This window comes from Osmerus eperlanus, chromosome 22 (assembly GCF_963692335.1).
Source record: "Osmerus eperlanus chromosome 22, fOsmEpe2.1, whole genome shotgun sequence".
In the NCBI taxonomy this organism is placed as follows: domain Eukaryota; kingdom Metazoa; phylum Chordata; class Actinopteri; order Osmeriformes; family Osmeridae; genus Osmerus; species Osmerus eperlanus.
Genome location: NC_085039.1, coordinates 967,621 through 982,528, shown reverse-complemented (window position 1 = coordinate 982,528; position 14,908 = coordinate 967,621). Strand labels below are relative to the sequence as shown.

Sequence of the window (14,908 nt, the reverse complement as noted above, 5' to 3'; positions counted from 1 at the left end):
GTCACTCTGGTCACGTCATCAGACAGAGAGAGAGACAAGGATGTGCAGTGTTGGGGTCCAAAACCACAGGAGCTGCAAAACAAAGCCAGAAGAATACTACCCATTAGATACTCCACACCAATAATACAATATCTATCCATCTGCCACTGGCCTACTCAACAAGGCCAAGGGCTCGCACAGACTTTAACACTACCTGCACAATGACACCTTGACAGCTTGTTTTTCTGTTTATTGTATATCACTGCTACTTTGTACTTTATTTTGTATTTTACATACCTTCCCCTTAGTATTAGTTAGTATTAATTAGTTAGACTTTGTACCGTTAGTATAGTTTAAACTTGAACCACTTATTTAAGATTTACTCCTATATGTTGTATGTATGCACCTTCCTGCCAAAGTAAATTCCTTGTCTGTGCAAACTCATGGCGATTAAACCCCTTTCTGATTCGGATTCTGATATGAATTTGATTTTGTTTTTTTGAATTTGTTGATTTTGATATGAATTGGTCAACTTGCTCACTAACTGCACACCTTGTGGTGAAGAGTGGTATTGCTCTGTGCAACAGGAATGTGTTAAAAATCTGCAGAGCTACACACGTTGTTCCATGAACCAGTGTGAGCAAATGCTGAGTGTGCCTTGAGTGGCCCCCACAGTCGTACTGACTTTGCAAGGTGAGTTAGCAGGTGTACATGACATGTCATGGATGCTTCCCCAGACAGTAACTGAAATCTTGTCACAAACTGGAACAGCATGTTATTTGCTTTGTTAATTTCCTGCAAGGGGACGTTCTCTTTCAGAAGTAGAAATACTGCTGACACCAGAAGGCCTGGGTGCTTCACATAGCTGGGTTCAGGACTGGCAAGCTGTAGAAATGGAGCCATGCTCGCCACTGTGAGGCTTTCCAGGACTTGAACTCTGCAGGGGGTCTGGGTAGTCGTGTTATTAGGTGTGGTGGCTTTATATCCTTGATCCTGTTGTTTCAGCACCCTCATGTAGCAGGGTTGATCACTTCTGTTCAGAAGAACCTCTGCGAGCTGTATAATGACACTAAGTAAGACATCATTCATCTAGTCTGGATCAAAGCCCACCCTATATCAGCATGGCATGTGCTACTGCTTGCTATGTATCTTCCAGCATGTTCTTTGCCTCTCTGTCAGGATGTTCTGTAGCAGCACAGTGTACGTCACCTGTTTCTCTACTACCAGGAGTACCAGGATGTAAACAGAAGCCAAAACCAAAGTACTCATTCAACTGTGTAGTGTTTTGCATGGCTGCTCTGCCTTTACATCTACACAACCACATAGTCCAACAATTTTGCTGTTCACACATATTCCAGGTTTTCTCCAAGACCTTTGGATGCCAGTGTTTTGGCCTGATCAACAAAGGGTCATAGAAAAATGGACAGAGTTTCTCTTGAGCACCAAACCAAAGACGCGCAAGCACTCCCTTCTGAATCTCATTCTGGGAGGGAGCTTGTTCAGACGCAGCTGTATTGGCCATATTGAACATGTGGAAGATGTACACAGGTGAGCCATCAGAATTGAAATGAAAAGACAAATTGTTTGGATCTGACAGAATTCCACCTGGTTTTGATAAGTTTTGATATGATATGTTTTGATACATCTTTCACTATCATATATGTCAGAGGTGACATGTTCATTCTGTGGCCTTTGGTGTCTGTAGCTCATGCTGTTTTGAATCTGAGGATTCTAAAGCAGTGCCTGAATTTGAGGTGCAGTTGATATGTTGATAAAAAGCTAAGTATAAAAATGTCCAGCTCCCTGTTCCAGCTGAGAAGCAGGCCTCTTTAAAAGCTGTGACTTCCCTCACTAACTCCTAGAACCTCTCTACTCTCTATTGAGATACTGGAATCAGACACCTACCATATGCACATTATATGGCTGCCCTCAGGGCTTCTTAAAACCTAGACCAAATCACACAGGCTGCCCTCAGGTATCTCCATGTGAACCACTTATTAGTGCTTCCACACACAATAATGGAAAACACTCTCTCTCCCTCCCTCTCCTTCTCACACCCCCCCCCTCTCTCTCTCTCCCACCCTCTCCCTTTCTCACTTCCCCTCTATTTCTTTCACTCTTTATTAAAACACTTTAAGTGCTTTATTGGCAGCTTAAGAGATATTTCAAATATTGCCAAAAAAAAGCATTGTATATTATATAAACCTCCATACACATACATACACACACACACCACACAGTGTGGTACTACATTCACTGTACATTCTTCCACTCACACTCCACCCACACACACAGATATTTACATATATAGTACACTGATACAAACACATTCAAACATATACAGTGTACATTCTCTATCTTTTTCTCTATCTCGCTCTCCTTCCCGTCAAGATTCAGGTTGAGAAGAAGGTGCAAATGCAAGTGCGAGTCAACACACCTTAACCAGGATCAAATCCTCCCACTCTCTCCTCCTCACCCCCTGTCTCCTTTACCTCCTCTTTCCTCCTCTACACCTCCCCCTTTCTCCTTCACACCTCCCCCTTTCTCCTTCACACCTATGCCTTTCTCCCATCCTGTTTTGGCATGCATGCACCCTTACAGAAGTCAGTTCCAGTAATGAGACTCCAAACCGGATCAACTGGTCCAAACAGAAGTGTGTATGAGTGTGTGTATGTGGGTGTGACACATTCAAATATGTACAGAATGTTCCATGAACAGTAACAATAACAACAGCAGTAAGAGGAATCTTCATGGTTGAGATCATATTAGTACAAGGAAGCACTACAGGTGATCAGACTGTCAGCAGTACTGTCAGACACACACAGAACCAGATGGAGCACAGAGAGGAGGCTGATGGTGAAACCAGAGTTTTGTAAAGGTCAGTACAATGTTGTTTATTCACATGTTGGAGAGTGAAGGATTTACTGTCAGTTCATAATAGGTTATGATTAAGTAAACTAGAGAGGGTACAATTTCTGGGGAAATTGTAGGGTGTGTTTGCTTGTGTCGGTTGCACAGGGGTCCGTTTTTGAATGACATTTTTACAACTGATATTTCTGTATATTTTATATAAAATGCATACTTATTATTTATAAAGATTAGATATATTTAAAAGCATCTTTTTTTTTGCTACTCATTTACAACTCAAAATACGACCGGTGTAAAAATTGACCTAATCTCTATGACTTAAACGTCCTTTTAAGTTTTTCCCTTCTCGTGATATTTTCAGGCATTTAGCCTACTTATATTGCATTCATTCATTAATAAAGAACCCCCTTTGAAGATTATTCTACGACGTTACCGGCAGTAGAAGATGGAATCGCGATTCAAACAGTTACCATCTGCTAACTGAAAATATGCCCCCCCGTAAATAAGCTTGACATTTATTTAGTGGAAAATCGCTCATTCATAAAAAGCTCACTGGTAGCGATCATTGTCAGTAACAACGCAAAATGCGATATAGCCCTGCGTGGAGAAGCTGCCCCGGTAAATTACAGTACAGTACTAGACTACTGCTGTGTTTGTCTTCGTAGCGATTGCGTTGGTTGAATTCGATTTAATGTTCCGTTGTACGTTTTAGGCTGAAATTAATTATTTTCATGAACAGATTGACAAAGTTTAGGCTGTGGCAATGAAGTTCAGGTTAGTAGTCAGATAGTTTCACCTATTGAAAGACTTTTGATTTAAGTAAGGGGAGTGCCGAACATGTTGTCGCCGTTTGACTTCCTAAACAGCTGTGTAGATGTTTTTGTAGTGTGTCTCGCGTAGGCTACAGCGTTGCAGTGAGCAACACTGGTTTGAAACCACAGGTAATGATAATTTCACCAACAAATCGTTTACTTGTAATGTAATGTCATAAATCCTACAACGAACGTTGTACACCATCATAACTTTTTTTGAGCAATTAAATATATCTCTTGTTCTGCCTGTTTTGTGATATACATGCCTAAAAGGTGCCTAATATTTATATACTGATATAATATCGGCATTATAATTATTAGTACTATGATGATTTTTGAGGTGGCAATTTGTTGGTGCCCCCTCAGGACTTGGTGCCCTACGCACAGCGCGTAGTGCGCGTTATGGGAGCGGCTGTACGGCCTACTTCCTTAATAATATCAGCTAATATTGTACATTACATTTCACAATTGTGTTTCACATCACAAAGTTTTCCAGCCTTTTGTCCGGACCGCTGTTGCGTGTCCGTCTTTTCGCCCTTTTGTCCTCCTTTTTGACCCTTCCTGCCCACCGTCGCAATTTAGCACTCGTGCGGGCTTCAGACAGTGCCAATTATTCAGTAGGCTTTCAGATGCCGAAGAGAAAGACCTCCTTCAACCATACGTGGAGTTCAGAACTCCCCTTTGTCAGTAAGAGCAGCAAAGACCAATTCCATGCCTTCTGTAAACTCTGTCATATTGACATAGACGTGAGTAGTAAGGGGAAAGGGGCTGTAGAGCGGCATGCTGCTACAGAAAGGCACAAAGATAACACTAGTTCTGCCGGGCACTCTTCGTTGACATCGTTTTTTGCTCCGAAAACAACAGCGGATGATAAAACGACCGCTGCTGAGCTGACAAAATTATTTCATACTGTAAAACATCACCACTCTTATAGGAGTTTAGACTGCAGCGCAAAAGTTGAGAAACTTATTTATGAAGACTCGTTGTGATAATGTCAGGCATGGATGTCTCTGTCATCGACGCGTGACGTTTACGGATATGGTCCACGTGACGTCTCATGACGCGTCCATCTCCTGTCTGCACTGTGTAGGAGACAGGCCCTGTGTTCATCTCAATGACGGCTGGGACCCACCTTGGTCCGTGACCATAGTTTCGGATGTACACGTCGTCACCAGGAGAGAAGCTTCTCCATTTGCCGTGTAAGTCATGTTGTGCTTTCTGTTTGAGTTGTTTCTTTTGAATCTTTGACTTCACATCGGGCAGCAGAAGATCCAGTGTGGACCGCAGTCTCCTAGACATCAGCATTTCAGCTGGAGACAAGCCAGTCGTACTTTGGGGTGTTATTCTGTAATTGAACAGAAATCTTGCTATTTTGGTTTCCAAAGTATCTCCTTTTGTTTTCTTAATTCCTTGTTTGAACGTTTGCACGGCTCTTTCGGCTAGGCCATTTGATGCCGGGTGAAAGGGTGCAGATGTTATGTGCTGTATACCATTCTGTTTCAGGAATGATTCAAACTCTTGGCTTGTGAAGCATGTGCCATTGTCCGATACTATTGTCTGAGGCAGGCCATGTGTGCTAAAGCACTGTCTGAGTTTTTCAATGGTGACTTGGCTTGTTGCATTACTTGTTGGATACACATCAAGCCATTTTGAGTGCGCATCGATCACGATAAGAAACATCCTGCCTAAGTGAGGGCCGGCATAATCAACATGCAATCTACTCCAGGGTGTCTCTGGCCACTCCCAGGGATGGAGAGGAGCTGCAGCTGGAGCCTTTCTGTTTTCCTGGCATGTGTGGCAGGACTGTACTTCTCTTTCTATGTCAGCATCCATACCTGGCCACCACACGTATGAACGTGCCAAGCCCTTCATCCTGGAGATGCCTGGGTGTGTGTAGTGTAGATGTTTTAAAAGGGTGGCCCTCCCCTTCTTTGGAACAACCACTCTCGCTCCCCAGAGCACACATCCATCTCTGACAATGAGTTCAAGCCTTCTCTGGCTGTAGGCCTTGAACATTGAAGCCACCTCCTTTGGCCAGCCATGCAAACACCACAACAGCACTTGTGATAATATTTCATCTTTCGCAGTCCACTGCTTCACTTGGGCTGTTGTGATTGGTGGGTCTTCCACCACATCCAGCATGAGGACCTGTCCTGTGTCATCCTCCTCTTCAATGTGTGGCAGTGGTAGCCTGCTCAATGCGTCTGCGTTTGCGTGGTCTTTGCCTGGCTTGTACACCATATTGTACTCGTACGCTCTCAGAAGTATTGCCCACCGTTGCACTCTTGGTGACCCCATCTGTGGCACCGGCTTCTTTTCATGGAAAAGCGATATCAATGGCTTGTGATCAGTGCTGATCGTGAATCTTCGTCCATAGATATACTTGTGAAATCGCTTGATTCCGAATATGATGGCTAACCCCTCCTTGTCGAGCTGTGAGTAACGCTGTTCAGCTGGTGTCAGTGTGCGTGACATGAAGCCTATGGGTTTTTCACTTCCGTCTTCCATGATGTGTGACAGCACGGCGCCGACTCCGTACGGTGAGGCGTCGCATGCCAGCACAAGTTCTTTGTCTGCTGAATAGTGAGCCAGGACTTGTGCTGATTTCAGCAGCTGTTTAGACAAACAAAACGCATCTTCTTGTTCTTTCTTCCAAGTCCACTGAATGTCTTTTCTTAACAATCTGTGTAATGGTGCTAGACGTGTGGCGAGATTAGGAAGGAACTTATTATAGTAGTTTAAAAGGCCAAGATATGCTTTCAGCTCAGTCACTGTGGTTGGAGGTGGAGCTTCCTCGATGGCTGTTACCTTGCTCAGCACTGGGTGCAGGCCTTCAGCATCAATCTTGTGACCCAAGTACTCAACCTGGTCTTGCAAGAATGCACACTTGCTTCTGCGCAGTCGCAGTCCTGCCTCTTCCAGTCGCCTGAGTACCTCCTCCAGCGTGCTCAAATGCTCTACAGTGTCTCTTCCAGTCAGTAAAATGTCGTCAAGGTAAACAGCTACTCCGGGCAGGCCTTGCAACAAACTCTCCATTGTTCTCTGAAATATGGCTGGAGCAGATGAAACTCCGAATGGGAGCCTATTGTAGGTGAAAAGGCCTCTGTGTGTGTTTATCGTTAGGTATTTCTTGGAGTCATCATCCATCACGATCTGCTGATAGGCGTGGCTTAAATCAAGTTTGGAGAACCGTGTCCCTCTTGCCAGTGTATTGAACAGGTCTTCTACACGAGGAATAGGGTATTGCTCTAGTGAGGAGGCGCTGTTTACTGTTAGTTTGTAATCGCCACATATTCTAATGGAGCCCTCCGGCTTCAACACCGGAACAATTGGCGCTGCCCACTCAGTGTATTTGACAGGTGTTATGATGTCCTCTTTCAGGAGCCTATCTATCTCCTCTTCTACTTTCGCCCTCATGGCATACGGAACTGAGCGGGGCCTATAGAACTTTGGACGGGCATTCGCAGACACACGGATTGTTGCCTTCTTGCCTTTTAACATGCCTAGTTCTTTTTTGAAAACATCCTCATGCTTTGACAGTACTTCCTGTAGCTCATGTGCATCTGTTTTTACATGTTTAATTTCATCCCACTTGAGCTTTAAAGCCTCCAGCCAGCCTCTACCTAACAAGCTAGGTCCAGTGCCCTTCACCACCACTAGGGGTAATGTCTTAATTTGCTGAGCAGTTTACTTTTACTTCAGAAACTCCCACTACTTTGATTTTTTCTCCCGTGTATGACTTCAGAGACATTTTGCTTTCATTTAATTTGGGGCGTTTCTTTTCTTTCCACATCTCATTGAATTTATTGTCATTCATAATGCTCACACTGCATCCTGTGTCTATTTCGAAGTGTACTTTCTTTTTATTCACTTCCACGTTGACTTCGAATGGTTTAATTCTCTGCATGGAAGTTTCTGTATTCAGGCATGCCAGTATGAATGCTTCTTCGTCATCAGAGCTATCATCATCATTTTGTCTCTCACACACGTTGTGTGACCTGTGTGGACGGGGTTGAAAGCGTGCGCGCCGCTCTGCTCTGTGTGCTTTGGTTTCACTGGGACGGGCATCATCCTTACTTTTATTCCTACAAGCCTTAGCGATGTGCCCTACTCTCCCGCAGAAATGACATCTTTAAATCTACATTCGGCTGCACTGTGCCTTCCGTGACAACGATAACAATCTCTCTCTTTGTTTCTCCATTCTCCTCGTCTCATTTCCCTCCGTTTTCATGCTGTTACATGCTACGGCCGCCTTTTGTAGGTCTTGGGCATTTTTACTTGCAGTTTCTGCAGCTACTGCTATCTTAAATGCTTTTTCAAACGTCAGGTCTATTTCGGAGAGCAGACGTCTTTGAATCCGGTCGTCATTCATACCGCACACAAGACGATCTCTTAACCTTTGCTCCAGTGTAGTGCCAAAGTTACAGTCATGAGCTAGTCGTCTGAGCTCCGCTACATATGCACTCACAGATTCCGTAGGCTGACGTGAACGCGAGTCAAACACATATCTCTGCACCATCTCGCTTGGTTTAGGATTGAAGTGCTCTTTCATTACTTGTTTTAACTGATCGACTGTTTTCGCAGATGGCTTATCAGGACTCACCAGGTTTCTCATGAGCTTGTACGTTGATGGACCGACCACGCTGATTAGGATAGCCCTCTGTTTCTCTCCATCATCGATCCCATTAGCTTCAAAAAACTGATCAAGAACCTCGCAGTACTCTTCCCAAGTCTGCTCTTTTGCATCAAAAGTTGACAGGGTGCCTATCATCATCGTAGTCATCTTTCCGTTTTGCTCGTTACCTCCAGTCCAATAGCACTTTGCACGTTCCTACCGTCTGCCACCTGCGGTCATCCCGACGCATCCGACTTCAATCAGGCCCTTTTTTTCTCCATCCAGTATCCTCGTCGCCAATATGTGATAACGTAGTGTCCATTAAATGAGGATTCAATCCAGATGATCATGTTCAGTATTTAATATAAGAACTCACAGAGGTTGTAGATGACAACACTCAGGTTGGGACTGCTTAATCTACTGTCAAGGTCTTGACCTTCAGGGTTAACTGTACCTCCTGCTGGAGTGGGGTGGTATTGCAATAGTATCTATATGAACCAGATGATCACGATACCACACTCGTGGTAGCTAAAGGTGTGACCCTAGGCAGAACCAAAGCACAAGCATTGTGTGAAAATGTATTAGCCCCATACCACACGTGGATTCACACGTGTGTGAATCCACACGTGGATTACATAAAAGAAAACAATCTGCATTTTTCGATAGCGAGTGATGCATCGAACAAGGGTGCAACTAAGTGCTTTCCAATACTCCTGAGATATTTTAATTTTGAGAAGGGAGTGCAAAATCTGTTGCTCGACTTCTACAAGGATAGCGATGAGACGTCTGAAGCAATAGCCAGCCAGTTACTCGCAAAGCTAGACGCAGCTGGTCTAGATTTGAAAAAAGTGCCTGCTTACACAGCAGACAATGCGAGTGTGAACTATGTGAAACACAAGAGTGTCTATCAGAAACTTAAACTGGCTCAAAATGACAAATTCTGCTAATTGTCTTGCTCACGTATTGCACAATGCATCCAAATTTGCAGCAGTAAAAATGGATATTGAAGTTGAAAATATTGTGCTCAAGGTCTATAGCCATTTCAGCATCTCAGCCAGAAGGACAGCACAGCTAAAATAATTTTGTGAATTTTTGGAAATGCATAACTGCAATCTTTTGCGACATGTTGTGACAAGGTGGTTGTCATTACTTCCAGCAGTTGACAGAATAGCAAAATACTGGGAACCTCTCACCAGTTACTTCAGGAGTTTAGGAGAGGATGAATGTCCCAAAGTGCTATGGGCATGTTTTGGCGAGGAACATGCCTGTGATGTGCATGAGATTCACTTTTTCTTCCTCAGTCATGTTTTGAAGCTATTCACTGACTGTATAGAGACACTGGAAGCAAAAGCTTTTTGCATCATCTCAGATTACCAGCTCATGTGTGATCTGAAAGGCCATCTTGAGAGAAGACAGAGGGACACGTTTTTTGGCTTCACTGTCAACAACAAGCTCAAAGAGCTTACTCCAGATGTAGCCAAGAAATGTAAGGCTGACTTTACTGTTGTCTATGAAAGGGCCATGAAGTACCTCAGTGACAGATATGACTTCTCTGAACATAGCTTTCACAGCCAAATGGGTCAATTGAGTCTAAAAGGTACAGTCCCCTTTGAGAAATTCTCTGAAGCAGTACATGCCTGTAAGTTGTCAGATATTGACATGGATGGACTATATGAAGAATATGGCTTTGTTGAAAAGATTCTCAGTGGCTCTGCAGAGTTCGAGAATCTGAGCAGTGTGGAGAGGTACTTAAAACTCTTTACTCAGTCTGATGTCCCTCTAAAGAATCTGAGGATCATTAGTGCCTACATATTCTCAATCGCATGCAGTAATGTGCACACAGAGAGTTTTCTCAATGATGACCACAGCATGGAGAAATGAAAGGAATCGTCTAGAGATAGACTCAGTCAAGGCAGAACTCCAGGTCTGCATCAACCTTTCAGAGGGATGCACAGAGATGTACCACAGGTTCCTGTCTAATAGGAAACTCATGGAAGCAGCTAGGAGGAGTGTGAAATATAAGAACTAGAACATCTTTGGTGAGTAGTTATGGATTTCATTCATCAGTTAGTAAAATGTGGGTTGATATAAATATATCTAAATGTCTAGTTTTTGTTTGTTGGCATCTTGTTTGGTGTGGTCCTTGCAGGAAAGGATAGATGCTAGAGGAATCACTGTTAAGAGGATCAGCAGGGAGGCAGCCCAGGCTTAAGTGCCCCCTTACCCCTTCCCAGCAGAGGCACAGACACTGGGCCTGAGTGCCCCCTCACATTAATGAGTAATGTTATCGTTCTGTTTTCAGTTTTGAACTAAAAATCTGTTGGAAGACCATGCATACCAGAATTTGTACTACAATTGAAATAGTTTGGGCAATGGTACTGCCTTATTTTCTTCTTTGTATTTTGACTATACATATCACCATCATATCACCAAAGACAACAGCAAATTGCACTTGTATTGAGTTTGTATTAAAATACAAATGTTGACTGCGAAACGAATGTTCTGCTACAGGTAGTCACGCGTGTTTTCGTGACGTTAGTAACGTCAGTGACTGTGGCTAGCAAATTAGCCACCGTTAGCTTCACTTTTCGCCACAAAAACTTAACTTGAGCCTAAACCGTGCAACGGAGGGTAAATACAAATACAAGCAACTCAATCGCTACCAATACGAAACTTTTGACACCTAGGTTGTCTATGTAGTCCAAATATTGACTGAGACTTAGGGGGGCAAAAATAAATAATAATAATAAATATATATGTGAGAGAACAAAGGTTGTGCCCTTGCCGAAGGCAAAGCACACATTATTGTATTCTCAATAATACAATATCTATCCATCTGCCACTGGCCTACTCAACAAGGCCAAGGGCTCGCACAGACTTTAACACTACCTGCACAATGACACCTTGACAGCTTGTTTTTCTGTTTATTGTATATCACTGCTACTTTGTACTTTATTTTGTATTTTACATACCTTCCCCTTAGTATTAGTTAGTATTAATTAGTTAGACTTTGTACCGTTAGTATAGTTTAAACTTGAACCACTTATTTAAGATTTACTCCTATATGTTGTATGTATGCACCTTCCTGCCAAAGTAAATTCCTTGTCTGTGCAAACTCATGGCGATTAAACCCCTTTCTGATTCGGATTCTGATATGAATTTGATTTTGTTTTTTTGAATTTGTTGATTTTGATATGAATTGGTCAACTTGCTCACTAACTGCACACCTTGTGGTGAAGAGTGGTATTGCTCTGTGCAACAGGAATGTGTTAAAAATCTGCAGAGCTACACACGTTGTTCCATGAACCAGTGTGAGCAAATGCTGAGTGTGCCTTGAGTGGCCCCCACAGTCGTACTGACTTTGCAAGGTGAGTTAGCAGGTGTACATGACATGTCATGGATGCTTCCCCAGACAGTAACTGAAATCTTGTCACAAACTGGAACAGCATGTTATTTGCTTTGTTAATTTCCTGCAAGGGGACGTTCTCTTTCAGAAGTAGAAATACTGCTGACACCAGAAGGCCTGGGTGCTTCACATAGCTGGGTTCAGGACTGGCAAGCTGTAGAAATGGAGCCATGCTCGCCACTGTGAGGCTTTCCAGGACTTGAACTCTGCAGGGGGTCTGGGTAGTCGTGTTATTAGGTGTGGTGGCTTTATATCCTTGATCCTGTTGTTTCAGCACCCTCATGTAGCAGGGTTGATCACTTCTGTTCAGAAGAACCTCTGCGAGCTGTATAATGACACTAAGTAAGACATCATTCATCTAGTCTGGATCAAAGCCCACCCTATATCAGCATGGCATGTGCTACTGCTTGCTATGTATCTTCCAGCATGTTCTTTGCCTCTCTGTCAGGATGTTCTGTAGCAGCACAGTGTACGTCACCTGTTTCTCTACTACCAGGAGTACCAGGATGTAAACAGAAGCCAAAACCAAAGTACTCATTCAACTGTGTAGTGTTTTGCATGGCTGCTCTGCCTTTACATCTACACAACCACATAGTCCAACAATTTTGCTGTTCACACATATTCCAGGTTTTCTCCAAGACCTTTGGATGCCAGTGTTTTGGCCTGATCAACAAAGGGTCATAGAAAAATGGACAGAGTTTCTCTTGAGCACCAAACCAAAGACGCGCAAGCACTCCCTTCTGAATCTCATTCTGGGAGGGAGCTTGTTCAGACGCAGCTGTATTGGCCATATTGAACATGTGGAAGATGTACACAGGTGAGCCATCAGAATTGAAATGAAAAGACAAATTGTTTGGATCTGACAGAATTCCACCTGGTTTTGATAAGTTTTGATATGATATAAGTTTTGATACATCTTTCACTATCATATATGTCAGAGGTGACATGTTCATTCTGTGGCCTTTGGTGTCTGTAGCTCATGCTGTTTTGAATCTGAGGATTCTAAAGCAGTGCCTGAATTTGAGGTGCAGTTGATATGTTGATAAAAAGCTAAGTATAAAAATGTCCAGCTCCCTGTTCCAGCTGAGAAGCAGGCCTCTTTAAAAGCTGTGACTTCCCTCACTAACTCCTAGAACCTCTCTACTCTCTATTGAGATACTGGAATCAGACACCTACCATATGCACATTATATGGCTGCCCTCAGGGCTTCTTAAAACCTAGACCAAATCACACAGGCTGCCCTCAGGTATCTCCATGTGAACCACTTATTAGTGCTTCCACACACAATAATGGAAAACACTCTCTCTCCCTCCCTCTCCTTCTCACACCCCCCCCCCCTCTCTCTCTCTCTCTCTCCCACCCTCTCCCTTTCTCACTTCCCCTCTATTTCTTTCACTCTTTATTAAAACACTTTAAGTGCTTTATTGGCAGCTTAAGAGATATTTCAAATATTGCCAAAAAAAAGCATTGTATATTATATAAACCTCCATACACATACATACACACACACACCACACAGTGTGGTACTACATTCACTGTACATTCTTCCACTCACACTCCACCCACACACACAGATATTTACATATATAGTACACTGATACAAACACATTCAAACATATACAGTGTACATTCTCTATCTTTTTCTCTATCTCGCTCTCCTTCCCGTCAAGATTCAGGTTGAGAAGAAGGTGCAAATGCAAGTGCGAGTCAACACACCTTAACCAGGATCAAATCCTCCCACTCTCTCCTCCTCACCCCCTGTCTCCTTTACCTCCTCTTTCCTCCTCTACACCTCCCCCTTTCTCCTTCACACCTCCCCCTTTCTCCTTCACACCTATGCCTTTCTCCCATCCTGTTTTGGCATGCATGCACCCTTACAGAAGTCAGTTCCAGTAATGAGACTCCAAACCGGATCAACTGGTCCAAACAGAAGTGTGTATGAGTGTGTGTATGTGGGTGTGACACATTCAAATATGTACAGAATGTTCCATGAACAGTAACAATAACAACAGCAGTAAGAGGAATCTTCATGGTTGAGATCATATTAGTACAAGGAAGCACTACAGGTGATCAGACTGTCAGCAGTACTGTCAGACACACACAGAACCAGATGGAGCACAGAGAGGAGGCTGATGGTGAAACCAGAGTTTTGTAAAGGTCAGTACAATGTTGTTTATTCACATGTTGGAGAGTGAAGGATTTACTGTCAGTTCATAATAGGTTATGATTAAGTAAACTAGAGAGGGTACAATTTCTGGGGAAATTGTAGGGTGTGTTTGCTTGTGTCGGTTGCACAGGGGTCCGTTTTTGAATGACATTTTTACAACTGATATTTCTGTATATTTTATATAAAATGCATACTTATTATTTATAAAGATTAGATATATTTAAAAGCATCTTTTTTTTTGCTACTCATTTACAACTCAAAATACGACCGGTGTAAAAATTGACCTAATCTCTATGACTTAAACGTCCTTTTAAGTTTTTCCCTTCTCGTGATATTTTCAGGCATTTAGCCTACTTATATTGCATTCATTCATTAATAAAGAACCCCCTTTGAAGATTATTCTACGACGTTACCGGCAGTAGAAGATGGAATCGCGATTCAAACAGTTACCATCTGCTAACTGAAAATATGCCCCCCCGTAAATAAGCTTGACATTTATTTAGTGGAAAATCGCTCATTCATAAAAAGCTCACTGGTAGCGATCATTGTCAGTAACAACGCAAAATGCGATATAGCCCTGCGTGGAGAAGCTGCCCCGGTAAATTACAGTACAGTACTAGACTACTGCTGTGTTTGTCTTCGTAGCGATTGCGTTGGTTGAATTCGATTTAATGTTCCGTTGTACGTTTTAGGCTGAAATTAATTATTTTCATGAACAGATTGACAAAGTTTAGGCTGTGGCAATGAAGTTCAGGTTAGTAGTCAGATAGTTTCACCTATTGAAAGACTTTTGATTTAAGTAAGGGGAGTGCCGAACATGTTGTCGCCGTTTGACTTCCTAAACAGCTGTGTAGATGTTTTTGTAGTGTGTCTCGCGTAGGCTACAGCGTTGCAGTGAGCAACACTGGTTTGAAACCACAGGTAATGATAATTTCACCAACAAATCGTTTACTTGTAATGTAATGTCATAAATCCTACAACGAACGTTGTACACCATCATAACTTTTTTTGAGCAATTAAATATATCTCTTGTTCTGCCTGTTTTGTGATATACATGCCTA

At 42.8% G+C, this 14,908-nt stretch overlaps 1 protein-coding gene across 1 annotated transcript; it reads right to left on the bottom strand.

Annotated features, from left to right (window-relative positions):
* Window positions 1–4,625: 4,625 nt before the first annotated feature.
* On the bottom strand, window positions 4,626–8,430 carry LOC134009130 (uncharacterized protein K02A2.6-like). Its single transcript, XM_062448852.1, is given in 3 exon segments — window positions 4,626–7,344; window positions 7,346–7,766; window positions 7,899–8,430. Coding segments are annotated over 3 exon segments (3,672 nt in total).
* Between the last annotated feature and the right edge of the window lie 6,478 nt (window positions 8,431–14,908).